The 27,532-nt window shown below is 36.7% G+C and overlaps 1 protein-coding gene and 1 long non-coding RNA gene across 10 annotated transcripts in view; one reads left to right on the top strand and one right to left on the bottom strand.

Annotated features, from left to right (window-relative positions):
• Window positions 1-18,159, top strand: part of LOC139800381 (uncharacterized) — a 33,336-nt gene extending 15,177 nt beyond the window's left edge. The window contains exon 3 of the long non-coding RNA XR_011727725.1: window positions 17,846-18,159. This is a non-coding gene — a long non-coding RNA (uncharacterized lncRNA). The remainder of the gene's footprint in view (window positions 1-17,845) is intronic.
• The window catches only part of MAEA (macrophage erythroblast attacher, E3 ubiquitin ligase), a 48,150-nt gene that overhangs the window by 3,447 nt on the left and 17,171 nt on the right, over window positions 1-27,532 (bottom strand). For 6 of the 9 annotated variants that reach the window (XM_071753267.1, XM_071753266.1, XM_071753270.1 and 3 more), the window contains 5 exons: window positions 25,797-26,000; window positions 11,208-11,330; window positions 10,264-10,377; window positions 8,159-8,235; window positions 1,770-1,878 (listed from right to left, as the gene is read on the bottom strand). In XM_071753267.1, the coding sequence (XP_071609368.1) occupies window positions 1,770-1,878; window positions 8,159-8,235; window positions 10,264-10,377; window positions 11,208-11,330; window positions 25,797-26,000 (627 nt within the window). The remainder of the gene's footprint in view (window positions 1-1,769; window positions 1,879-8,158; window positions 8,236-10,263; window positions 10,378-11,207; window positions 11,331-25,796; window positions 26,001-27,532) is intronic. The other 3 variants (XM_071753268.1, XM_071753272.1, XM_071753273.1) reach the window with 1 other exon arrangement.

Raw genomic sequence — 27,532 nt, 5'->3', positions numbered from 1 at the left:
CCAACATAACAAAATAGTAGATAAAAGTAGGAATGTTTTTTCATGGAAGCACAAACTAAACCCAAAGGTCAAGGATATACTGAATTCTAAAAGTAATGCTGTGAAAGAGTCATGTAAGAAGACACTATAAAAAATACACTTATTATGTTTATGTACAACAAAGATCTGATCCTTTCTTCTGCTAGCACCCTTTCTCCTTTGTATCCATAACCTGCATTCTAGGTGATGACACAGAAATAGTGGCTTACTAAGTGTCCAGTTGGAATAACTGCAGCCACAGCTACACGAGCTTGCTCAAAGGACATCAAAAGAAAAGAGTTTGTTTTGCCACAGCACTAACTGCCTTTCTAAAAGATAGGATAAACTGGAGAAAGCTGTAGTTACTCATTACAGAAGATGCTTCTTCTGGATTAAAAAAAATAGATTAGAGATATTATGAACTTTCTCACAGTTTTACAAGTAATTTTACTTAAGCCATTTTAAGAAGCCATTTGTGCACAGAACTTTCAGTGAACTTTATAAACTTCAGACAATTGTGCACTCTCTGATTCTGTTTATCTCAGTAATTGAGTGAATTCAAAATGTAACTTCCATAATCTACACTAAGTCAGATCCATAAAAAAGTAGGACAGGATCTGTTCCAATTGTATGATTATACATCAAACAGTAGCATCTTTTCTCCTTATTCTCTTTCATTGAAGCATTCTGTCCAAACTAGCCCTTAAAACAGAACACAGGATTTTTATTTCCTACCTATTTCTAAATATTAAAACAATGGTAAGTGCTGTCATATACCCAGTCTACTAACACTGATCATTTATGTTCCTAATTCACATCAAAAGTAGAATCCAGAATACCAGGATCTTTCAAGGACTCCGGGATTAGCAAAGAAATTCACATTATTTCTGTGGGTTGTGGGTCGGTTTTGGGGTTTTTTTTTTGTTGTTTTGTGTATTTGTTTTGTTAAACCACTGATTTCATCATCAGTTATTTGAAAAACATGTTTGGACTGGCACTGCCACATTTGGTTTGGCATTTCACAGGATTCTTGTCTTGCTTTGCCAGCTCAACTCTTGTCTACCTTCTGCCTCCAGTGCCAAGTTTTTTAAAAAAATTAATTAGCACATGAAAACAGAACAAATGCAAAATCTGTAGAAAAAGCAACTACCTATGAGTTTTGCTTGATTCAAATTTAAATGTAGATATTACCACTAATATCTACATTAGTGTATTACAAATAAATGAACACTTACTTTTAAGCATCAAAAATACTACTTTAAGATCATTCAAATCACCTTTCCTTTCTTCATCCCAGCCACCCCAAGAACAGTCAATTTGAGAAGCAGAATTTGTTAGTATAGTTAGCAGAAGTTGTTAGTATATTAAGGCCACAGCCTAATAAGAAAAAAAAACCCAAAACCTTCTCTTGTTTTTTCTTTGTACTTTCCCATCTTCTGTCTCTTGCTTTGTATTTGCACATCAAGCTTCCAGTCCCACAGAGCTTTAGTGCTGGGTTTGTGGTTAAGCCTGGCTCAGTGGGAATCTGTCTTACTATTAAGATAATAGTAAGTAATATAAATACTACCTGGATTAATCTACAGGCAAGGTCTGTTTATTAAAATTAAGGACTGCTATAAAAGTTTATTTTAGAAAACAATATTAAAACAACATTTGATCTTCAGATTATTGTTGCTTCTACCTGGAAGAAAAAAAGAACTGCAGCATATTTATTATTCTGCTGTACCACTGAATTATAAAGATAATATTACCTTGTAGGGGGAGATGTGAGTGTCTGAAGGAAAGGCCAACATTCCCATCACTTGTCGAACCTCATCCAGCTGGCTGCCCTCAGCCTGACTGAAATGCTTTCTTGCATGTCTGAAATACACAATTGATACCTTTATTTTACAGTCTTGCTTCTAAATCAAGTATCTAGGTAAGATACTGGAGAAAAACTCCAGATTCTGCTTTGCATACATGAAACCCAAAAGTTGATACATTTAAAGGACTTGAAAATCCTGCAAATGTGAATGCAAGGATGACTTTTAAGAACGAGAAATTTCACTTTGTAATTTCTTAGAAACTAGAACTTCCTCCTGCACCATGAAATCTTACCTCATCTACATCTAGAATGACAGATCTGTGATTATTGGAAGAAATGTCTGGGCTTATGTAAACTTTATATATAACACTCCTTTGGCAAATACTTGCAAGTGGGATGAACACAGTCAGATGATCACCTATTCCAAACCATTAAACATCAAGAGTGTTCAAATATCTACCTTGTTTGTCCAGACATTTGACAGAATGTTAACTTTTCAATAAATAATTTTTGGTATAGACTAAAAGGCAGTATCACTTTCTGTGCAGACTATAACAAGCTGCAGGATAATGTAATAAAGAGCACTTTGTTAAGAGTAAATTTTAAAAAAATTCAGTACAAGTCTCTGTATTTCATATACTGATTGTAAGAGATTCACACAAGGCTGAAAACTCAAATATTTGAAAGAACAGAATTACCAGAAATTTACATAATGCAAAAATACAAACTTTCATATTTTTCAGAAAATTAATAAGAAATGTTAATAATCTTATTAATAATAAGAGAAATATCAGATTATAGGAATATTCAACTACTTAAAAACCCTGCATGAAAGCTTCCCCTGCACATTCTTCACAAGATCTTCATCAAGTCAGGATTTAGTATGCAGGAAACCCCTCCAGCCTTTAAAGAGCATATCTGCTAAAAGCTCCTATTTCCAGTGGTGACAGATGTCACATAGTGGACTAAACTGGACTAAGTATGGAATCAGTGGTCTTTTGAATTTCTGGCATTCCAGAAGTGTATAAAAGCCTTCCTATGCTCTATTTTCTCCACAGTTTTTATTAAGGGGAAGGTACTGAAGGTCTCTGAAGTACTCTGGGTGTTTGCTCTTAACTTTTAAATAGACTTAAGAATCTATTTAAACATACAAATGACTTTTATGAATAGACAGTGCTTTCCAATTACCCATTTCATGGGTTGAATTAATAAAATAAAAGAAAAAAAGTCATGTGTCATCCCCCCCAGTTTGTGTTCCCCTAACTACACTCAGGTCATCAATACCATGAGAACAGTCCCTTCAGCAGTGTTTCAGAACTCCAGCTTCCTCTCCCACCCAAACCAGGAAGCAATGGAAGTTATGTAGGACAGACTGTTTCCACTCAGCTTCCTATTCTGGGTGAGGAATTCAGGAATGTAAATACTGTTCCCCAGGTGATTACTGTTATGTGAGCAGAAGAGCAAAACCCATGGCCTGAGAGAAGAGGCCAGGAAGCCTGGAATTACTGGAAGAAGCTAAAATACATGTTAGTGCAGAGCTGCAGAAGAAAGGAAGAGCTATTTAAAAGAAAGTTCAGACAAAACAAAAAATTCAGACCTACCAGTTAAACTAAATTACTGTGTGTGCATGACGGGGAAAAAAGAAAAAAAAAAAAAAAATCTTAAAAGAACTCATCACTGTGCACTTGTGTTAAACCAAAATGTTAAAACAAAAATGGTACTTCAGTTTTGCACCAGCCTCATCAGTATCATAGCCTGCTCCCCATCAGGCTTTGGCAATTTGCTGTTACAGACTGACAGCTTTTCCACAACACAGCCTGAGCAGCAACAGGCAGACACTGACCTGACCACACGGCCTGGATGTGTCCAAGAGCATCCAGAGTTAACACTTTGCTGTGTGTCTGGATGATACAGAATCACTACAGGTGTGCTGCTCATTCAGAGGAGAAGCTCAGCAACTCAACACTTCTGTCATTTGTAGAGCACTGCACAGGCTGGGGTGAGGTAACCATTTTGGGTTCAGCCATAAGGAAATAAGCTTTTCTGAAGTGAGTTTCTGTTAGCCTTCCCTCTCCAAGCTTTACCTTCTGACTGTGCCCCTTAAGAAAACAAGAATGTTTTCCCACAAAACTTACCATGACTGAATCTCATCCTCTGAGTGCCAGCACAGAGAAATTAAAACCAAACACACAATAACCTCTAAAAGAGGTTCCTAGCACTCCAAAGTCATCTTCAGATTGGGAAGCAAGGAAACAGTATCATAGGAGTGCTCATGAAAACATGTTCTTTGCCCTCATGCCTTTAATCACCCCTTCCCTTTCCATTCAGCAATTTCCATCTCTTTGTGCAAACATTATCCTCTTGGAGGTGTATCCAACCCCTACAGTCCTTGTTTTTACCACCATTAGTGCACATTAGTGGGTGGGGCTAGAGCAGAGAGGTAATTTTATTTTTTTTTTAAACTGGGACCAGTGGACTATCACTGAAACCACTACTAATGAAATTCTTGTGACAGACCAAAGTAATGGGTATAAAGTTGGAAAGTTTTGTTTTCCAAATCTCAGAATGATTCTGTAAACTCTGTGGGGACAAAGTCCATCATCTTTTGTTTGAAACTACTGTTCCTCTAGCCCATGCAGGTACAGCAGACATTGTACTTGACAAATCTTAGAATGAAAGGATATTTATGAAGACAGAAAGATTTACAGTTTATTGGCTACTAAGGGTACATTAAGTTGATTAAAAAAGCATTTAAGCTGCAGTGTGTCCATGTATATCTACATATGCCTGAATGGAAGAATAAAAATATGGATCAGGAAATAGCAATAGGAGAACAAATATCACCTGTTACCTGTGTTCAGTCTTTCTGACTGATGCTTGAATGCCTTTATCTCAGAGACAATTATGACTACTAGCAAAATTTACATTCAAAGTGCTCAAAAGTTTGTTGCATTTATTTTTTTTTCTTTTTATTTTACAAGCCAGTTCAACCCCACCTCCCACTCCATAATAAAAGGAACACACTATGTTTATTCACCCCTGTAGGACAAAAGTTGACTAAAAGGAAGACTAGCTACTCTATCCTAACTCTGCACATCATTAGCTATTTTTATTTACTTCTTTAGAGCTTTATATCAAAGAAGAAATGCACAAGGCATCTTCCCAGCTTTTACCTAGGAACTCTGTATCTCTAGCATCCTGTAAGAACAAAGCAGCAGGATGCTCTTTGATTTCCCAGAATTTAATTGGTGAAAGACCCAGAAGCGTGAAGGTAGTGTCGTGGGTCATTTGTTGTTACTGTAATAGGTATAAACTAAGAAAACACCTGAAGGAATTTTGGAAATTAAAAGCTAATGATACAAGACAAAAAACCTTAAACTTCAGAGATTTACTCCTTGTATTCAAGAAATAGCCCCTGTACATTCTTGAAACGTGCACTTTTAAGACTATTCTGATAAGCTACCTTAGAGGAAAGTCCATTTGTACTCACATTTTCTAAAGTTACAGAAATTCAAACACTTATTTAATTAGATGTATATTTTTAAAACTCCCATGAATTTTAACCTAAAAGCAATGTTACTTCAGAGGTTCTCAGCAGGCAGTAAGCAAAGCTTTCAAACTTATTTAAACACCAGCTGCGTTTCAACAAAATGTCAGTTCTCTGAGTTCCACTCATACAGGAAACTACTTGGTAAACAGCCTCTTTCTCTGCTTTTTAATGGATGCCTGACCTATTTATTGCACTATGGACACAATACTGAAAGAATCCTGCTGCAGGCACTTAACAGAAGCAAGCTAATAAAAACACAAGTTGCAACAGTTTGCTACAAGCAATGAGATTTATGCTACACCTTCCCAAAATATCTCCCCTTATTTATTGCATATTTATTTTGAAGCAAAGTAGAATGAAGTGGTAAAAAATAGCCTTTTAAAGCAACATCATTTAAAGAAAGCATTGAGATGTTGGAATCTGTATGTGCAAAATTAAAACTTACCCTGTTAAAAAGCAATGAAATAAGATATAAAGAATTCTGTAGTTCTTTTTCATTTTACAAGTTGTGAATTTAAAGCAGCATTGTTATGACTGGCAAGTTATAATTGCCTGTTATAAAACATATCAACCCTGAATTTCAAAAGGTATCTGGATACACATGCTTCACCCCTAACAACATTCAACATGGATGCTTATTTGCAATGTAGATAGGAGCTGGAAGTTTTAAACCTCAGAGGCTATGACAGAAGTTATTCCACACACACAGAGTGCTGGGTCCTCTTGAGGGCTGACAACTCACACACTTGACCAGTGCTGATGTGGAAAATGGATCAGAGGGAAATAAAAACCCAGTAACAACAATAAAATACAGAATGACCTTGTCTACTCTGTCCCAGTTCTCAGCTTGTCTCCTTATTAGAGGGCACTATGCCTGCTCTCTGGTTTCCAAGCTACATAAGGAAGCTGCAGCTCAAAAGAAAATAGTTTTTAGAGCATGGAATACTACTCATTGTTAAGATGCATGACAGCAGATCTGGCAAAGAAGCAAACTTTGAAGAGAATAAAGCTAAAGGCACAATGGCACAGTATTCATTGGATATAAAAGCACCACAGACTTCAGAAGACAGATAATGGAGCTGAGTGTCTTTCATCCTTTTCATAAGTACCTGACAGTTCCTTAGTATTTGAGAACTCTATCAAAGGGTAAATGCCCACATCTAGATGCTAGCATGTAGCTTTTAGGGGTTTTTAAAATTAACATTAAAATTAGCTGGAGTTTATCAGATTGCACACTTGCATTGCCTAGGACCACCACAAGGACGACTTAGGTACAACCAGAGCAAACCAGGAATGCTGTGTGTCACCTCAAAGCAAGAAATATATTTGAATACAATTAGAACTAACAATTTGAAGTAACCCTAAAGCTTTAGGTGAGCAATTTTGGGGGTGGTTTTAATATCAGAATGGCCACTCCACACACTGCCTTTTCCTTCATCCCTATTTTAAAACAACTAAGTCTTTCTCACTTACCCACTCTATTCTAGAAAATTTATGTGGTTTGCCCTGAAGAAGTTTCTGCATTGAAAGCTTGGGAATGCACTAGAATGCTTTCAGTCTGTGCTTATGACACTTTATGTATTTTCCATAGCTCTGTGCTCCTCTGACCAAAAAAGCAGCTTTGCCACAAATACAAGCCTGCTGCTGGTTTCAACTTCTGAAGTACCTAGTATTGTTTTTAAAAAGCAGTAAAACATGCAACTTCCTTAATATAAAACTTGCCACAAGTGTTAAAGAGCAACAGTGTTATCACTGGAACGTATCAGCAAAGCTACAAGTTTGGCCACCATAAAACTTGTCACCTCTCCCTCTACATAAATATTCTTACAAAACAGAATCTGCTGATAGTTCTTCCCTCCCTTGTCCACGTGTAACCTTCAGTAGCTCTGCCACCTGCATCACACTTTGTGGTGCTTGCAAGAGCAGTAATTAGCAGAATTAAACACATTTCATAGTCTCAGTATCAAAATTCCACTCGTTTCAGCAGCACTGGTTTATTGTGTTATCCTGGGACAACATTCAAGCACCTGAAATTAGGACTGCTAGTTTAAAATCATGCTTCTTGTGCTCTTAGTATTGCTACAAAGACTGTCTGGTGGCTGAAATCAGACAGGTCTCAAGTCTGACTCTAGTTCTGTTACTGATTCTCACCACCTTGGGCAAAGTTACTTGACTCTCAAAACAGACCCCACTAAACTAGTGCAAAAGAGGAGAAATTGGCTGTCCTGTTGGCTTCTTCATTTGGGGCCAGGGAAAGGGAGTGTGGGCAGTATAACACCTCCTTATTCTCATGTACATGAGAATACCAGAACTTAGAATTATCCACTTATGACAGAAGGTGAATAAGCATAAAATACAACTGGCAGAACAAAAAAACAATGGAGAAAGTAAAGGAGAAAATAATTGAGTTAAAAATAAACATCCATTAAAAGCTTAATGCTTCCATTTAACCTTTTAGGATTTTTTGTGACTGAAACTGCAAAGAGCTCCTACTATGAGAAGCCAGTTACCTCTTGAAAATTAGTTAAGGATAAATAAGTTTAATTGTTTAATTTTCTAAACCTTCATTTTTAAGACTAAAAAGATCCATCTGTGAAATGACAGCTTGCTGTTAAAAAAAAAAATAAAATCAACTCCAGCTTAAATCCCAAGACTTATCACAACATAAGCAAGATCCTTTCTTTTATTCTGGGCTTCTGGGTGTTCCAGTAATACTCACATATTTCTAATGAGATATAATACCACCTTGTTCAGAGAACTGTTTGGTAAACATCCTAATTTCATACCTCACAGCATCCAGTCTCTTGTTCTGTCGAATGAGTTCGATGAACTCCTGAATCCTTAGACTGAACTCCAGACAGCTCTGAGATTAAAGACAAGACAGAGTCTTAGATGGCACCAAAACTGCACTGAACAGTCTGTTAAGTACTAAGTATCCACAACAAAAAACCAGTGTTAATAACATGCAACCTCGTTTGCTTGCTTTTAGGCATTCATGCAAAACAAGATGAAATGCTTTTTATGTACAGCACATCAGCACAGAATTCCCTAAAAGCAAACAAACCCCTCCTCTCCTCTTGCCTCCTTCAAAACTTCAGTACTTAGCAGGGATTATTTTCTTCCTAACGACTGAAAGCATCATTACCAGAGATGCAAGTGAGAGTAAGAGGTGTTTTCTTTGTATTTTCTTGCAATTTAAAGTAGTAAATTCAAGAGGAGACTGGGGCTATGCTATAACACAGACAAGAGAGGTCAACCCAGAAGACTGCAAGGAAAAAACAAGTCTTCTAATTTTTGAAAGTCCCCAGTGGAAGAAAAAAAAAAAAAAAAAATAGCACAGAATTTAAGTTGCTGTAGACCCCTTCTTCCCTCCCCTTTCTTCAAATCTCTGTCCCACTCTTCTTGTCAAACATCTAAAAGCCATGCTGGAAACAAGTCTCAGACAACAAAACCAAGTGGCATAAATTTTGAAGCCTAATGAAATTGATAGTGTCCCTTTAAATAAAATTCCATCACCAGTTTACAAAATCTATAAAAAAACTTTGAATATGTGGAATTGAAAAGAAATTTTAAAATCTCCCCCCATAAAAGAATAAGCTACTGAGCTTCTTTACAGGGACATAGTCAATTGTTCTGTTACCTCAAGAAAACAACAAAAACCTGAACTCCCCTGAATCTTGGAGAGTTGTGTTACTTGAGTTGCTCTGCTCCATTTGGCAAATGTTTTTTTTCCTTCACTCATGCTTCTAATGAATAGTTGCCTTTTGTTTATTGTCTATCAGCACAGTGATATCAAAATTCCTCAGTGACTTCGGTAGGAATTAGAGCAACAAGGAATTTGTATCAGTTAACTGCCTGAGGCAACTAATGCTCATTTTGCAACAACTGCTTATTAAGATTAGAAATGATAGCCATTTGAACATGAAAATGATGCATTTTGTCATATGTTAAAAAATATACTTGTTTAAGGAACAGGAATTATTTTCTAATGATGCACTTTTCTGTTAAAATTCATATTTAGCAGAGAATAAAAATTTCTTCCCTACTTTAATTCTCTAATAGAACTCTTAAAATTTCCTGTTATTCATACATCTACACAAACCCCTCATGAAGAATCTTACTGAAGTTCACCTACTAAAAAACTGATCTTTTTAATTGTTAACGATACTAAATCCTTAGCATTTCCTCAAAATGTTTCAACACAAAAAAAACCCATATCCCATAACAATCTTCAGAATCTGTGGGGGTTTTTTTAATGAATCTTCAAGTCAGCTGCAAGCCAGTGGCTGTATGGGTTCTGCAGGCAAAGGTAACTGGAAGAAAAGATGATGCACACAGTTTGCATACCTTCAAAGAACAGCACAGCAGCTATTCACAAGAGCTTAGATAGCTCACATCTGTAAAGCCTATAGGATCATGTGCTTTCCCAGGCCAGTATACAATTCAATTTTTAGATAAGGCTTGCATTAAGGTAGTGGCTGGGATTTTAGAACGTTAACATTGATGAATAGCTAAGCAACCAGAAGCAAAATAAATGGTTTTTTGTGTTTCAAGAGTAAGCATAGTGATTCCTTTTCTTCCAACTCTGATCTCACAGTCTTAGCTTTGGTTTTTTGGTTGCATTTTTGTTTTTGTTGTTTGTTTTGATTTTTTTTTTGTTTCATTTTTAAAAAAAGAGTAGGGCTTGCAGAAATAGATTTTTTGTTGTTGTTGCTCTTTTCCAAAAAGAGGACTGGAGAAGATTTTTTTCCTTACTTATTGCTCGTTGAAAATTAGTGATGAAAACGCAGGTTGTTCAGATTTTATTTCTTGTATTACTTAACATATTAAGATTACATATGGGGGATTTTTTTTTTTTTTTAGCAGTATAATTATGCAAGTGTTTACATACCAATTCTGGTTTTCCTTTAATGGTTTCCATAACAAGATCATCATTTTCTTTAGAGTAATCACTGGCCGATTTACTTTTGCGTCCCATCTTCGGTTCATTCTCATTTTGGCGCCCCTGAGTGACAGAGAACGTCACTCTTTGCTTCTCATTAAGTGCACTTAAACATTTTTTGGTTAAAGAAAGCGCTTACTTTAAAAAATAAGACACAAACACCTTTGAAGGAGGTAGGGGTTTTGGTTAATATCAGTTAAAAACAGATTTCTGCAAGCCCTATGAGAGATTACAGCGTTTTGAAATGCACGATTTAAGAGACAAGGAAATACAAAGCAATTGCACAGGAACAAGTACACAGAAAATTCAGGTTGTGGTATTCAGTGGCTAGAACAACACTGTGTTTGGCTTGATTAGACTCAGCTTTTTTTTGTTTTTTAAAAACATTTCAACAGTAGTTTCTAACAGAAACTTAGCTCTTTACTCAAGTTTTCTTTTGTTATATACACTTTTAAAAATACCAGGGCACAGGTTTACCAATCGATCTCGCTTTTAAGATACCTTCACGTATAAACAGAGATATTTTCAGCAGGATGCCAAGAGTTCTAAATTTAAGTTCACACCCATCAAGACACTCCATACATCTGCATTTAGACATCTGTAAATGACACTAAAACCAATTGGATATTATTTTATTTGGGAATGATTTGCTGAGCTAACACCTGCATCCAGAAAACAACCCATCACCCAGGTCTGGCATTTGTATGAGCAAGTTTAGCTCTGACTACCTGTGCCTTCTTCTAAAAGTTTTGTACTTCCTGCCCTTATTTTATACAAGGTCTCAGTCAAGACGTACAATATAAACCAAACTGACCACATAAAATATCCAAGGAGTTTAGAAAACATTTAGAAAAACAATTTAAATACAACATGGACATGTTACATTTTCATACCTTCATTTTTCTGAGCCTGGATTTGTTATCATGACACCAAGCCAAGCATGTCATAGTCTCTTGTCTTTCCAATGACTCTTCCACTTCTTTTGCAGTCAAAAACATCTCAATATTTACCAAGTCCTTCAAAAACAGAAAAGGAAAGTGTGTCTTGTTAAATTGTACTGATACTTCACAGCAATCTACTCTTCAACTGGAATGCCCACAGATACAGAAGACTTTGTTCTGAAGACCTTTGATTTTTGGGATAGAACATCACATGAAGATATCACAGTGTGTTTTAAAGCATGCATTTCCATGCAGTGTGATATTCTGATAGCCACAATATTCTTCTGAGTCTATTTATTCAACAGAACTAGAAAAAACAAAACAGTAAAGAGTAAACCTACGAGCTTTGCACAGAAAGCAACCAGATCCCTGGATCACTATAGTGCAGTTCACACTTTGAGGAGCACTTGGTTTCCTCAAATCTTGGCCTACCACCTCATACCATGACAGTATCATAACATTTGCTAAAGTGAGCAAGAACTACATGAAAGAGAAGAATCAAAATCTACTTTATGTAGCCATCTGTAAATAGAGAGTTTTAGGCAAAGCCCTACAATGATCTGAGGTCTGAACTGTTGTAAGGAAGGTTGCTTACAATAGTTCTATTTAACAACATCTGATGCTGAAGTCATAAAGCAAAGTCATTGTATTAAAAACCAGTTAGGCAACAGGGAAGCCCCTAAGATTCCTCAAGTGCTCATCACAAGCAGATGTTTTTTAAGAAACAGCAGCAATCTATTATCAAATTTGCCCACAGTGAACCTGTAGTAGGCCTATGCTACTTGCATAATTACCAGCAGCTTTACACCTTCACACTAATTAAGGCAAACAGGGCTGAATAAAATTTAAGATCTAATGGGATATCAAAAATCCACACCCCCCCTGCATATTTCCACTGAAAAAAAGACTTGTGTGGATGTTCCCAAACAATATGAACGGGATCTGTTCTAAACTGGCACTGCCAGAAGGTATTTCTGAGCTGCATAAATGTCATGCTGTGATAGTTCCTACTTTGCTGAAGTAAATACACTGTGGGAAACCACAATTCAACACACCAGCAGAAACCCAGTGCAAAATTATTTGTTTAAGATTCAGTCTAAATTTGTGCAAGTACATTTTTATGCAGACTTCACAGCAAAATGCTGAAAATTACACAAATGAAATGCTGAATATCACCAATATTACAGTAGCTCTGGTTAATAAACCCACTCTGACAAATAGATGGCATTTTCAGCTGTTAGGACAGCTGAATACACTTAGTCTTAGAATTTATGCCTCTTTAAGACAAAGGTAAAAAATAGAAGTATCATCAGGCATATCACATTGCAACTTGCATTTCATTAGCTAACTTTTCCTAACAAATACAACTCTAATTGTACTGGAAAGAAGAACCAGCTCATGCTAGGTTTGTCAGAATTGTTATTTACAAATACCAGGCCACGTGTATTTTTGAAGTGCAGCACAAGTTGCAGCTTCTACTAAACTTTTCCTCTTATGATGAATAGGATTTTAAAAATTGCTTATTATAAATGTATTTAAAACCAAAATATTAGTTGCAACTACATTTTACAGGTTGTATGATCACAGTAACAAAAAAAAGAATAAAGGACCTCATACAGCTCTAGCAGTATCAAAACTAGGTGAGTCAGGCTGAGGTCAGGTATTCTGTAAAAACACAAATTCTGTGAAAAAAAAAAAAAGGTAGTTTTTAAAGTTTTCCTACAAGATCATGACAGTAATCTTCCTTTTTGGTAGGCTGAAGTTTTTCTGATTATATTCAAGAGGAGAAAAGAATTCCATTATTCCCCTGTGCATGATAAGGTGACCACACAAAAACCTCTTCCCCATGTAACCCATCTGTATAAGTAATTTGACATAGAATGCAGCCATATTCATAATCTTGCTTGCATGTTTTTCCACACAGCTGCTGAATGGAAAGATGATTCAATTTGAGTTAAAAATAACATCCCCATACATCTACTTAAGCTTGCTTGAACTCTGTGTCCTCTTAATGAACAGAATTTGCTTTTACACCGAATTAAACCAAAAGCATTTTTATGTACATTAAAAAAGAGGACTGGATATGTTAGGCAGACAGCAAATCACTGGCTTAATCTTATTTATTAGCTTTTTATAGTTTAAGTTTCATTACCAAAAGAAAAACCAACATTATTTCTTAAAGAAGCATAAGGGCAGCATTTGTTTTAAGTCAATAAGCTGATGAGAGAGTCCCAACTATATGCATTTATCAATCAGGTGTTAGTACAGCAACCCTCAACTATGAGCAAAAAGACTGTAGCTGCTGTTGAGATAGACAAAACTCTACAAAATGGAATTCCTACATTCCCTTTGCAAATTTAAAATTGAAAAGGTTCTATTTCATACAGAAATGCTTATTAGATTTATAGATGCCAAAGCTTATCTGCCACCTCTATTAAACAGACAGTACGTATCCAGAAAACAGAACATTGTTAATTAAAAGAGCCACTTTCAGAGTTAACCATCAGATTTAAATGACACCAAGAAACAGGAATTTCTTTTCTGCTGACTAGATAGAAAGTTGGAGTACAATATAAAAAAGCATTAAGAAATCCATCTGTAGGGAAAGAAATACCTTTTTCATTTGATATAAGTAGTCTTAATCATGCAAATTGATAGAAGAAAACACTAAGATACAATTAGTAAACCTTTACAAGACCCACGTGTGCTCATGTCACCCAAGATATTTTTTAATCTCTTTATGCTTTCCTTTTTTGGTGGTGCCTGTTCTTTTGCCTACTCTTAATGCTCCTCCATGGTGTATTTCAGGAGTTAGGACTAAGGAAATAGAAAAAAGGAATATTAGGGGATTATCTAGCTTTATCCAAAACAGCACAGCTCTTCTACACAGACTAGTCCTGGGGAACTACTGGAGAATACTTATCTTGTATGGATGGGAACCAGTTAACAGCCTTAGCAATTTCAAGTGTCTCATGTTCAAGTCAGAAAAATCCCCATTAAGACCCCACTCCTGCACAGTTTTCTGGAGGTATTCTGTAATTCAGGGTTGCATCACCTGCAAACCACACAGAAAGAGTCTTCTTCAGTTACCAAAAGAGCACTCTGACTTAATATGAGCCTCTCTTCTATAATTTGCTTACATATAGAGTGAAAATTTAGTTTTAGAGAAATATTGCCAGTGGATTTGCAGCTGGAGAAAAAGCTGAAGCAAGAAATCCATTGCTGCACACTCACCCTCCAACTGACACAGCATTCAGCATCATGGAAAACGTTTTCAGACTTGTATAAAAATTAAAAAGCAATTATAAAAGTCTTTAATTACTGTCTTATGCAACACTGTAAAGCCTTCCTTGAATACACAACTTCAACTCTGACACTGTAAAAGTGACTTCAATACTTCAGTACTGCAGAAGCACAGAACCTTGCACTGCACACCCATTATTGCAGTATTGTTGTCAAACCATAACTCTCAGAACAGACTTTCCAGCCTCCTGTGCATTGCCATAATTTTACCCAAATTACCTTGCCTTAACTTGCTTGCAAATGCAGAATACCTGATGGGGTAGGAAAACTGATTAACATCAAACTTTCATCTAGTTAGGCTTCTACTATTTTGGGAAAAATAGTTTCAAATGGCTCAAGGTGAATCCCTCTGTCCATAAGTATTACAATTATCCAAGTGTTAAAGAGGGTGAACACAGCATAAAGATTCTTCTTTCTTCTAATACAAGCAAGGAAGTACCACCTAGATTTTATCTATTCTGCTTTAAAAAAAAAAAAAAAAAAGCTATGCTCCCTTCTATTCAACAGACACTGTCCAGGTGTCAAAAGGGTAACTACTGAAGTATGGGATGAACTTTATCATAAAATGACTTAATTCCACTACAACAGTTCAAACTTCAGGGAAAAAGAGTCATTGTTAGCAAAAACTGCACATGTAGGCCAAAGACACTTAAGTGAAATCAGAGAGACTTATTTAAACAAAGAATACATCTATCCATCACCTGTGCTCTGCCTGATTTACATATATATAGCTTTTAAAATATCACTGCTCTTTTTTAAGCTCCAAGTGCCTCCAGGGAGGGAGGTTACCAACCCTGTGATTCTGCACAGAACTCCAATTATTAAGGTATAAAATACTATGAATAATGAGGGTTCCTTTATGATAATTATTACTAAATATATACTCCTGGCTAACATAAAAGCTGTACCCCTGTAGGGCATTTCCACCTTCTGAGATGGTTTCTTAGTAAGACCATCCCAAACATGTACATGCACATCCCCTCCTTCTAAAAGCTTTCAGATTCTGGTCAGTGTAAGCAGGAGCTGACAGGGGCCAATTCTCAGGGGATCTTGCTCTTTGTCAAGTTTCTCTTCTTAGCAGTGTCCTGTTTCCAGGAGACTCCAGCACCTCTCCTTAGTGGAGAGAGAGGTTTCAGCAATTCCATGATCATTATTTAGATACCAAAGACTCAGTGCTGGAAAATCTGCTGGAGGCTTTCTCCACAGAAGGGGCAATTCAGATTCAAGCTTACATCAGCTTTAAGACAAACCTGTAGCAAGCCAGGCTCCACAAGTCACAGAATAACTGCTTTCTAATGAACAATAATCACTACTTTAAATGCTACTTTCACACATCAAAACGAAGAAAAATGAAAACGGGCCCCAAATTTAATGAATTCCCATGGTTGTGCTACTGAAAGGGAGAAAGTGATTCACAAAAATAAAGTGAAGGTTATTTAAAGAATAATATCCATGAAATAATAATAAGGTGCATACAAGGGTACCAGGGTAATTTGTTCTTAGCTAGTGGATATTTTAGCTTTGTATTAATCTGAAACTAAACACAATCTGTCTGTGATAAAGATGTGAACCAAATGAGAATCTGGCAACTCTATATTGAGGTGGGGACTACCTTTAATTTAAGCCTAAACAAAGTTTCTAACTTTAAGTCCTGCACAGCCAATACTTCATTAGTAAACTGGAAAAAAATAGTAGTAGTTCCACCTATTTACAGAAACCAAGGAAACACACAAAAAAAGCAGTTTCTCTATGAACAAGGCATGTCTACCAAACTTCTTTACCTTTGTTCCTTTATAGAACTTGTGCAACTACTGATAATAATGCTCAAGTATTTGCACAGAATTTTTATTCCAGAAGACCTCAAGCAAACTTTATTCACTTCACTACAAGCTAACCACATCTCAGTAGTCAAAATAGTAAGATATCAAAATTCAACAACAGAAACTCCACCAAATAGTTTTGGTTTTAGTCACATACTGGAAGTGATCTCTCCGAACATGGCAATTTAAGAGTGCCCTGGGATGCCTTTCAAAAGCTCTAACTTTCCATTTAGACATCAGCATAAATGCAGAAGCCTTCAACTATTTTTGAGTGAAGCATCTTTACATTGTAACTACACCTCAAACAAATTAAATTTTTTGCTTAAATTACAATATCTCGTTAGTTTCAGAGTTACAACTAAAGGACAGTAATATATAGATTAGTATTAAAGTAAAAATTCGAACTTGATCATGAATTGTTTTTGAAGAGTCAGTAATTCTACTGCCTCTTTACTATATGTCACTGTTTTTAGTTCATTCCCATAATATAAGCACTAAACTCTTCCATTTTCAGATCTAGATGTGCAGCTCTTTACATTCACCAAAAATGATCACATTTCAGCACCACAAAACTGCAACTTTGCATTTGATCCTGTGTCAAAATGGCTGAAAAAGATAAACACCCTCTCCCTAGCAGCAATATATCTTTTACTATATTCAATTTATATTTTCAGATTTGAAGCAGCCAGGTCAATAGTCATTCCTCTCCATTGGTCTCCACTCTGAACACGAGTTGAAGCACTTCTATTTTATGACATCTCCAGCCCCAAGTCTGGAAAGCTGTCAGAAAATCCCTTAAGTCATACAAACATTTCTGTATTAAAATAAAATCCAACATATTTCACACATGAAGTGTGAATCTTTAACAAGGCTGAAAACCAAACAGAAACAAGTATTAAAACAAGCAATACTTGATATTTTCACATCCCCCATGAGCTATCCTCAAAACAAGAGTAATCCAAAAAGAAAAGTTAGGCTTATGACAAGATCTAAGAAAAAATTAGAATTGATTCAGATGAAAAAGGTAGCACTTTGTAAAGGAATACATACAACACTTTTAGTACCACTGACTGTCTATAGATAGTACATGCATAAGAGCACTACCTTTGTATTAAAAAAAGCTTTACTGATGCACTTTAGTATTTAATAGTATGGTAAGAATTTAAACTATTGTTATATGAAATTTAATAAACACTTACTTCGACCACTCTAAAAAACCAAGTTTAAAAAAGCTGCATTAGATGTTTAGTGAGTACTCACACAGAGAACTACATACCCTCAATTTGCAACCCAGCCTTCAATGTAATTACAACACAGCTAAAGAACTAGAACAGAAATGTTCCAGTGAACAGTTATGAATAAAAAGGTCAAAACTAGTCTTCTATATTAATAGTTTGTTAAAGTTCCCTCTGTGATGCTTACACAGGAAGTCCAGGGATCATCTAGATGCTGTGATTATTGTTACAGGACTTGAGAAGAAGACAGAAGAAAGGAGCTACAAGGCAGGTAACAGGACCATGAGGATGACCAAAGAGTTCAGCCTCTTTCCACAGTGAAGAAACAGTGAAAAGCATCAGCTGGCAGGAGTATGAGGACCAGAACACCCCACAGTAACACTGCTTACTTGGAAACATGCATGGAAAGAAGAAATGAGGTACAGGGGAACAGTGAGACAAGGCAATGGGTTTTGATGCCAGGAACAGGGAGAAACCTTTTTTCCCCACAGTAAATTCCTCTGCCCCTTAGAAGGGGAGGAGTAAAAGACTGCTGGTTACACAAAAGACCCTTCAGAGTGAATGCAGAGTATGTATCAACTGTATTGAGATCAATAGAAAATACACATTATTAATAAAACAATTGCATAGGTGTTGAAAATACAGCAACACAGTTACTGCAGATCAGTTAAAATGAGGCACAAACTAACATTAAGAGGCCTCCTTACTCTCTGCTCATAAAATGCTGTCTGAAGTTCATTAAGCTACTATTAAGTGTTATAATGCTACACACATTAACAGAATTACAGAGAAAATAAACAGAGTAATTGACAGAATGCCCTACTCAAATGCCAGCTGCAGTGCTAGTTAGAAAAAAGCACAGACAGCCAAACCACAGATTCATCAACAGAAGAGCCAGAAAAGTTTTTTGTCTACAAAGTAAACACAGTATCCCATGGGGCAGAGTCGAGCTTTCACAGCCCAGCATCTTCCATGACCTTTTAATTTTATCTGGTTATTTTTGAAAGATCCCAGTAACTTATATCAATGATCTGTAAGAAGATTGTCTTTTAACATTAGGAGATGCTGGTAATTCTCCTGGTAGCTGGTTTTAGTGATTATGTTTAACCTTTTGTCTGATTTTAAACTTGCATTTTTCTGACTTCTGATTCCATGTACTGTTTACTCTCAAAGCATTTCTGCACCAAATTATGAAGTTCTTATTACAGGAATTTTGCTCTCATACCAAGTGACAACACTCATCCCCTTATATTTTCCAATCATATGCCATTTTTTAACAGCCTTTTTAAGGCATGGTCACCAAAACTATACATATTCTGGTACTGACTGCTCCAGAGCCAAACAATTTCAGCCACCTACTTTTGCTCCTGCACGTGAGCCCCTTTGGCAGAGCCTCCCAGTTGCAGCTAGCAGTTGGGCTGGTCATTAGCAAGCTGTTTTCCCAATGCATCCCTCTACTCCTGGCTCAGCAATTTTTGTAGCTCAGCAAATAGCTGCACCTTATCCTGCAGTGCATTACACCCTGCTCAGCACAGTAAGAAATGATTACACTGGAGTAATGCAACAAAGCCTCCAGAGCTGAAGATGCATCATTGGGCAGAAAATTGGTCTTTGCTCTACCTTGGCAATTTTCTATTGTAACCTCCTCTAGTAAAGGAAAAGCAACTAATCCTTTGCCAGATGAGCACAAGCCCTGCAGCTTTTGTCCAGGCAGGATTAGTCTGTATTAGCAGCTACACACATCTACACAAAGTGAACTGTCATGTAGTATAGTAAGAAAAAGTGTTAAAGGTAAAGTAACATTTAGACTTTGAAGGAATGTCTGACAGGAAGAATGTACAATGAGAAAAATCTCAGAGGAATAATGTAAACCTCTTCCACATCTAGGCAATCTACAGGTGATAACACCATTCTGCCCTCAGACAAAATTTCAGTTCAAGAATCATTCTTGAATTACTAACCTTCCAGACTACTGGGTAATAAATTAGCTCTGTTATGTTATAGGAAAACCATTTTGCCAAAAAGGCTTGGAAAAATAGACATTCAGCATCACAGCATGTTCTTGGCTTCTGCAGTATCAAATGATTTGTAATGAGAGAGTTTGTTATTCTGCATTGATCTTGACTACTCCACATTTGCATAATTCTAATTCCCAAAGATGCTCGAGACAAACTTCAAATGTAAAGCTGTTCAGGAATTACAGCACTTTCAAATTCAGATGAACACACCCAGACATTCATTATACCAATGTAGTTAAAGCTGCCATGCTTACACTAAGAACAGCCAACAAACATTTAAAGGAGTTGCTTGTCTATAGTCTAGTACTTGAAGGAAGCTCAAAACAGGCACAGGTTAACATCCTGGCACCTTTCAGTAACTTGTTCCAGTTCAAGAACTCCTTCATATGTATTTTTCTCAAACATCTCTACTGTGGGAACAGCAAGTCATAGGAGAGGGACACAATGAATAGCTGCAGACAAAAGACACCTTTTGCCATTCAGCTCTCATTTACAAAGTCAGCTTCTATTTGTTCTGCATGACAGTGAAGCAAAGAACACATGCAAGCATTATGCTGTGTATTATTTGCCTATTTAAAAGTGAAGTGTTATGGATATCAGCTTGTTTTGACTAATTAATTTAATACTATTTGTGTCTGCCTAAAAGCAGACTACGTGTCTTAACAAGGAAGATTTCTAAAGGTACAGTGGTTTCAGTGTTAAGAGAAGTACTTATTCAGCTTTTAACTTGATCATTGTATGGTTTCCTTCATTCAACCCTTAGCTTTGCTAAAGACTCCTATGAATTTCTTCCTAAAACAATCACGTATTACTGTCACCCACACTGCTCAGGTACTGAAAGTTTAATGAGCCAATGCTCTGGAAATGAATCATGTAGCTGATTTGTTATGGTTATTTGAGATTTAAGTTTAGATTTATGTTCACTCCTGGATTTTTTAAGCTTCCTAGGTTTTAAGGTTTTGCTTGAGATTTCAGTTTTCACTCTTAATTCATCTAAACATACAAGTTGTATCTGAATAGCCTTGTCAGGTCTTTAGGGAGAAGACTGGTGCAACAGAGCTGTATCAAAGCACACACTTATTTTTTCCATGCCTTTCAGTCTGCCATGGTGATAGTCTATTCATTCACAGAATCATAGAATCAAAGAATCATCAAAAATCATCACCCGTTCTCACTTGTTCTCCAGACCCCTAAATCAACCTAGTTGCCCTTCTTTGCATCCTCTCCAGCACCTAGATTTTTTTCCCTGTTAACACACAGTAAAAAATAATTCAGCAGTCTCCTACTGAGGTCACAGCTGAAGGATCCATTTCAGTGTTGAGAGAAAGAAAAGAGCTCTTAACTTTGGGGTTGAAAACAGGCACAATGATGCAGAAGAGCATGAAGAGGAGATCAGGTAGTTGGTTAAATGCAATGCAACTTGACTGGAAGTCTTATTCCAAAGGACATCAACTAAGTTTGCATGACTTCCCATAACAAAATTAGGACAAAAGAACACACCAAATTTGTTGCAGTTATCTTCCTAAATACTCAAGATAACCCGTTCCAAATGGCTTTCAAATTACTAAAATTTGCAGCTGCATTTATGCAGTAATAAAAGAGGAAGAAATGGGCCAAATTGGAGAGACAGAAGAATGGAAGATAATCAGCTTTGTCAGTGACTACTATTTCTTTTATTTATACTAATCAAAATTTATTTTAAAAAAATTATCTTTGAAAGATAATGAACTAGTTTCAGAATGGCTTTGCAAGATCTACCCTGTTTTGATACTATTTAGGGAACAGCCATTTAGATTTAGAAGCTCTGCTCAAGAAGGAAACCAGTGACAAACATGGATGATCCAAACTGCCACATGAAGAAAACTTAAGTTTTCAGGACTGCTGTCAATTGGTTTAATACTGCTTGAAGTGAGGCAAAAAGCTCTTCCAATACAAGGCAATGTCTGCAACAGTCCTATGTCTAGACTAAATTTAAGTCAATGGAATAATCACATTTTTTTCTCCACAACTCTCAAAAGCAATAAGCACACTGTGGTATTAATGCAAATGGCAAGTTAAGTATCTTTGAAGCACGATGCAACTACTTACTGATCTAACATTAATTTGCAAAACTTTTATTAGCATTTAATTCATGATGAAAGGTCAAGTTAACAAGTTTTAAGCAATTTCAAGGTGTTATTTCAACTCAAGTATTCTCTTGTACCTGTAACCTTACAGTGCCCCTGCCCACCCTCTCCAGGGGTGTAGCAGTTCTTTTGTTGCTCAGTGCTTTATAGATTTCAATAATCTGCTCCCTGCACTAACAAAAAGACACTTGGTTTAAATCCTGGCTACTTCTTCAACCTTTGTACATTATGGGCATTTTTTACTAAAAGAAACTAAATAAAGGCAGAAAAAGAGAGCATATGATGAGAGAGACTGGCAGAGTACTGGTTTGTTTTCAATCATATAGGCAAAAACCACATAATTAAGCAAAGAACAGGCACTTTACATGGGTTTTAATTCCTAGCCTATTAAAAGGGCTGGAAAAAGCATGAATTTTAATTGACACCTACCTCTAGAAACAGCAAAAAAAAAAAAAAAAATCTACATATCTAACCTAATTATAAAACTTATCTACAAACACCAACCAACTTCCTACTGGAACACCACATTTCTGAAACGAGATTTGCCTTATCAATTAATGGCATGGAAATGAGATAGCATTTAATGTAGCAGAACATGGAATATCAAAATTCAGGTTGAGGCAACCCTGCCAGCTAGCTGAATATATCACTCTGCAGATGAAAATATGCATTTTTATATTGGTGTTGCACTCCAAGGTCATAACAGAGTCAAAATAAGATCATTACTAAATGTAATAAGCTGATACTGATGAACTTCATTTGTATGTGGTAACAAAAACTTAACATCTAGTTTATATGTTCAACCTAAACTGTTTTTCACGTCATTTGGGAGCCAGAAGACATCAAGAACAGAGTCCTCAATAGAATCCTCTCCCCCTCATATTTACTTTGGCACAAACATGACATTTCTGTCCTTGACTGTCAGCTCTTGTTTTAATATTGCTCACTTTTGGTTTACTTTCCCAAGGAGCATTACTTTCATTTAAAGATATATCACACACATTACATGCTTGTAGTTTATTTCTTATATTGCCTTAGAACATATTGTTTATAGATGCTGCACACAAGTTAGGAATAACTTGATCTTGTTTGCAACTCTCACATTTAAGCTTCCCTATAATTTTTCACATTCAGCATTCATTTCTGCAGTTGTTTGCTTCCCAGTTTATAACCACTGCTTCTAAGCACTTCCCTTCCATGACAAAAAAAATCAAGAATATAATTCCTATCAAGGTACCTAATTTAGCAAGCAGCCTAGAATGTCACAGTCCATCAATAACTACTAGAATGGGACAGTATGGTGCACAGCCAATCTTTCAGTCCAACTGTTTGCTGGGTACAACTGGCAAATGTGAATCATGTAATGGGTTGCTTTTGGTCACTGAATGCTTTCTAACAGAATGCTTTCTAAACTATTTCCACCCATGAAGAACCTCAGCAGCTCTGCAGGTCTCTTAGCATTCAGAAGCCACGCAAGGAACTTAAAACAAGCAGGCTGAGACTTGCTCCCAAGACTGGTCTAACAGCTACTGAAAGATGCTTAAACATGGATCCACAAGCAACAACTGAAATGGAAAGAGCCAATATTCCTTCAGCCTTTTCATGCAGCAGCAGAGGATATTTTGAGCCATCTGGCTTGCAATCATTGACAGAGAATCACAGAAATGTTGAGACTGGGAGCTCTGAAGTTGTGTAGTCCCCCCCTCCCCCCAAAGCAGGACCTACAAAATGTTACTTAGGATCTTGTCCAGTTTGATCTGTGTTTGAATACCTCCAAGTACAGGGAGACTCCATACCCCAATATCTGCTGAGGAGACCAGAACTAGATTTAGCTCTCCAGATGGGTCTGGCCAGCACTGAGCAGAGGGGCTGCATCACCACCCTTTCCCTGCAGTGCAACCCCAAGTGCTGTGGAGTCATCTTTGCCACAAAAGAGCATTGCTGGGTCATGCTCAACTTGTCCACCAGCCTCACCTCTGACCAGGTGGACAAGTTGAACAAAGCTTCCTCCTTTTTTCAAGTTCCTGCTCATGGTACTGTGCTTAGCCAGTGGTAAAAATATTGTCTTTGTAACAATAAAACACATAATAAACATGACCAGGTTTCTCTATACAACAATGTGTATAGGCAAGGTGTGCCTGCAATTGTCAAAATATTTACCAAAATTGCAGTTGAGACTACAGTAAACAAACATTATTTTGGATGAGAGAAAAACATCATTATATTTTGTAATCTCTACAGAAAAGTTACATCACTGAGCATGAGAGAACTTTTCAATCCTTAAATCCTTCAGCAAGAAAGGAACACAATGAAGCAGAGAAGCTGTCTTATTAAGCAAGCAAAGCCACAAATTCTGTATAATGATCAAGTCTGAGAATCTTAAAGGTTTTAAAAGCTGTTCACAATGAGTATCACCATACAGTAAGAAAGACTGAGTACAGTGTTGAGAGACACTGCTCATTTAGCAAAAATTTAAACTGTAACGTTGAGCAAACTGTGCAATTTTTGGCAAGACACTGGAACAGGTTTCCCTGGGAAGAAGTGTCCAAGGCCAGGCTGGAAGGGCCTTGAGGAAACTTGTCTAGGGCATTAAGGTGTCCCTGCCCATGCAGGGGATTGGAACTCGATCATCTTTAAGGTCTCTTCCAACCCCAGTCATTCCATGGTTCTTTGAATTTTAACAAACTAGAAGAAATGTGAACTCAACATGTGCAACTAAGTTCTGTCAAGTTACTCTGATGCTATGCAAATAAAAATTAGGCTTGAGGGCAGAAATTAGGTAAGCCTATTTAAAACTTCTGGTTTTTTTCAAACACAAAAATTTCTGTTCAGCAAACAGAATGAAAAGCTTTAAGGCTTCACAAGTGCAATGCTTTGTATCACATGGTCTTGCAGTGTATCATGACATACTTCTGTGCTCACATCTAAACCAAAGCTGAGCATTACTTAATCAGGCATAACAAAACTTGCTATGAAAGTGAAAATATTTCCATAGTGCTTTTTCAGCAGACCTAGTAGGTATGGAAACATGATGATTCAGCAGGAGATGAACTCCTGCTGAAAACAAGGGGAAACATCAACAACTCTCAGCACCTTAATGTTTCTCCAGTAAAGACTTTAACCAGAAGAGTTGCATACCTTCCGGAACTAGGAAAATCAGAACTGAAGGTCCACTGAGGATCAAATAGCAAATGCTCCCCAAAATTAGCAAAACATTTCTCTAAATAAACAGCAAATTTTTGAAGAATCAGTTTTAACATCCTTAGGGTTGTCAAAGGACCACTGTATGGATTCACTGCTCTGCACAAAGCTACATCAAGATACACAAACTCCAAAGTATTACTAATCACACATAATCACACTAATAATCACACTAATCACAGTACCATAAGCACTTCATAAATATGAGATGGAACCAAAGCCAACTAAATAACCACTGAACAGAAAAATTACAAGCATAGAAGTGTAGATGCTGAAATTAGCAAAACAGCAAAAATGTTTCTATGGAGCATGCAAGATACACTGATAAAAAACCCAAACTGTATCAAGATATATTTTCTAAAGTAGAAGCAAATTTCCCTCTCAGCTCATTAAATATCAGGATGATACAATAAACAGTTGCTCCTGCAATCAGCATATGCTGTTCTACTCAGTCTGGACATCTATGCATATCATCTAAGCATAGCTAGACAGATGGGAAGCTCCCCCAATTGTTTAATCAGCAGCCTAAAGGCATCTAACAAGAAATTCCGAATAACACTTGAGAATTATTCTAAGTTTCAATAGGGCAAGCCATTTATCTTAAAGCATTTAATTTCTGACAAAAAGTTATGCCTTCAATTTTGACCTAATACCTTAAAATATTATTTACATTAAGTAAGGAGAATAAACTCAGACCTAAAAAGATTAGCAGATAAACACGAGTAATAAAGGCACATTAATACATAAAAATAGCTGCTACAGGGCTAAAGTATCTTGTTCTTATTTGCCAACTTCCTCTTTACTACTGTTTTACTAGCTAGTGTACTTTGCTACCAACCTCAATACCACTTTGTCTTGCTAGTTTTACAGCTGTATTGTAGTAGCCACAGCGTAGGAGATGTTCCACCATCATACGATCCATACGTTTCTTCTTCCACATGTTTGCAGCAGCTGGTTGGTCACTACTGTGCTCCTTCAGGTGTTCAATTCTACGTTTGCAGAGTTTTGCACTTTCATCTTCTGCCTGGATTGATTCAACTGCCTAAGAAGTAAAAAAAGATTAAGGACTACGGACTTTCATCTTGCTTTTAGAGCAAAATACAGTAAGGACTGTTGGTGAGCATTCTTTAAATATTACACAGTTACTCCCAGTAGTGTGTATAGTACTATAGTGCCTATAGCAGTGCCCATATAGTTTCCAGCATGGTTGGTTCAGTTCTAAGATATTCTATTCTTGCATATAAATAATTTTTGACTTGACATTGAGTATATACACTTTCCTTCTTAATGCACAGTTAGTCTGAAAACTGCAACATCTTGTCCACAAGCAGCAACCACTGTATTAGGCTGAAAAGTCCTTTGTGAAGCTTTGCAATCATCTGGTCCAAACAGTTGAAAATCATGAAATTCCACCTCTAACCTATGCATGGCTTCTTCCTCAAGCAGCTGTCCTGCTGAATTAGTTCTAGTGGGGAGTGATGCAGAGTAAACCCACATTACTTCTAATACACTGGAGCCACTTTAATCAGTCACGCAATAGCGAAAATTATATAAACATTTGGCCTCTTGGCATCTAATTCCAGGATCTTAAGAGCTAGTTTAACAAAGCTTATAATTTTTGAAAAATTGGTATTTTATTTACCTCCACTACTCAGGATCGGTGTTAAGAGCCCTAGTTAGAACAATAAATTTGTCCAAAGGAAATAGAATGTCTTTTTAAAAATCAAGTATTGGCATATACAGTGCAAAACACACACCTGCCCCAATATCTTCACAACATCAGTTATACTGCAGTTTTTACCAGGCAATTTTATTACAGACATAGCATAATTTAAAGCTAGCTGACTCAGTATACAGCACATGACAACTGTGGGGCATGCCAGGCCAGAAGACAAGCAAGCTTGCAGCACTTTTATATGCTTGCTAAGGTAAAAGCAAACCAAAAAATGGAGGCTTAGTACCTTTCCCATCTTCAATGTATCACCAGTGATGCAATTTCAAGCTGGATTGCCTTATTTGTGGTGACTGTAAACTCACTGGTCTGTATTTGAATAACTGCACAGCTATGGCAACAGGAAAGTCCACTCAGGTTTGTCAAGCACGCACAGACAAAATCACCTGGCTGGCTCTTACCAGCCCACTTTGCACTCCATGCTGGCACAGCTACCTTCCCACTACTCAAACTATTCAGGCTACTACAGTATCATCCTTGGATTCCAGCTCTGGAAGCACAGGTTGGTTCTAATTGCTTTTATTATGAATACACACTGCTGGAAAGAGCAAAATTAAATAGATGAGAACTTGTGCAAGAAAAGCACACCCAGCATTTGCCCCAATTAATCCTGATTTATCTGGTCCTTCCTACCAAAATCAAGTATCTAAAACCCTAGTCACTATACAAGATAGTCTTCTAATAAAACTCATGCAAACATCTAAAACCCAAGTGATTTTTATTACTGAAGTCTGAGTTACATCTATTACTGAATTCAGCTTTGTTTTGTAACACATGGTTTGGAGAGCAGTGTTTTAAATTATGAATTGAGTCTTATCCTATTCAGCAAGCAAACACCAACC

The sequence above is a fragment of the Heliangelus exortis genome, chromosome 10 (assembly GCF_036169615.1).
Source record: "Heliangelus exortis chromosome 10, bHelExo1.hap1, whole genome shotgun sequence".
Taxonomy (NCBI): domain Eukaryota; kingdom Metazoa; phylum Chordata; class Aves; order Apodiformes; family Trochilidae; genus Heliangelus; species Heliangelus exortis.
The sequence above is the reverse complement of the archived record's forward strand: the minus strand, read 5'-3'. Positions and strand labels throughout refer to the sequence as shown.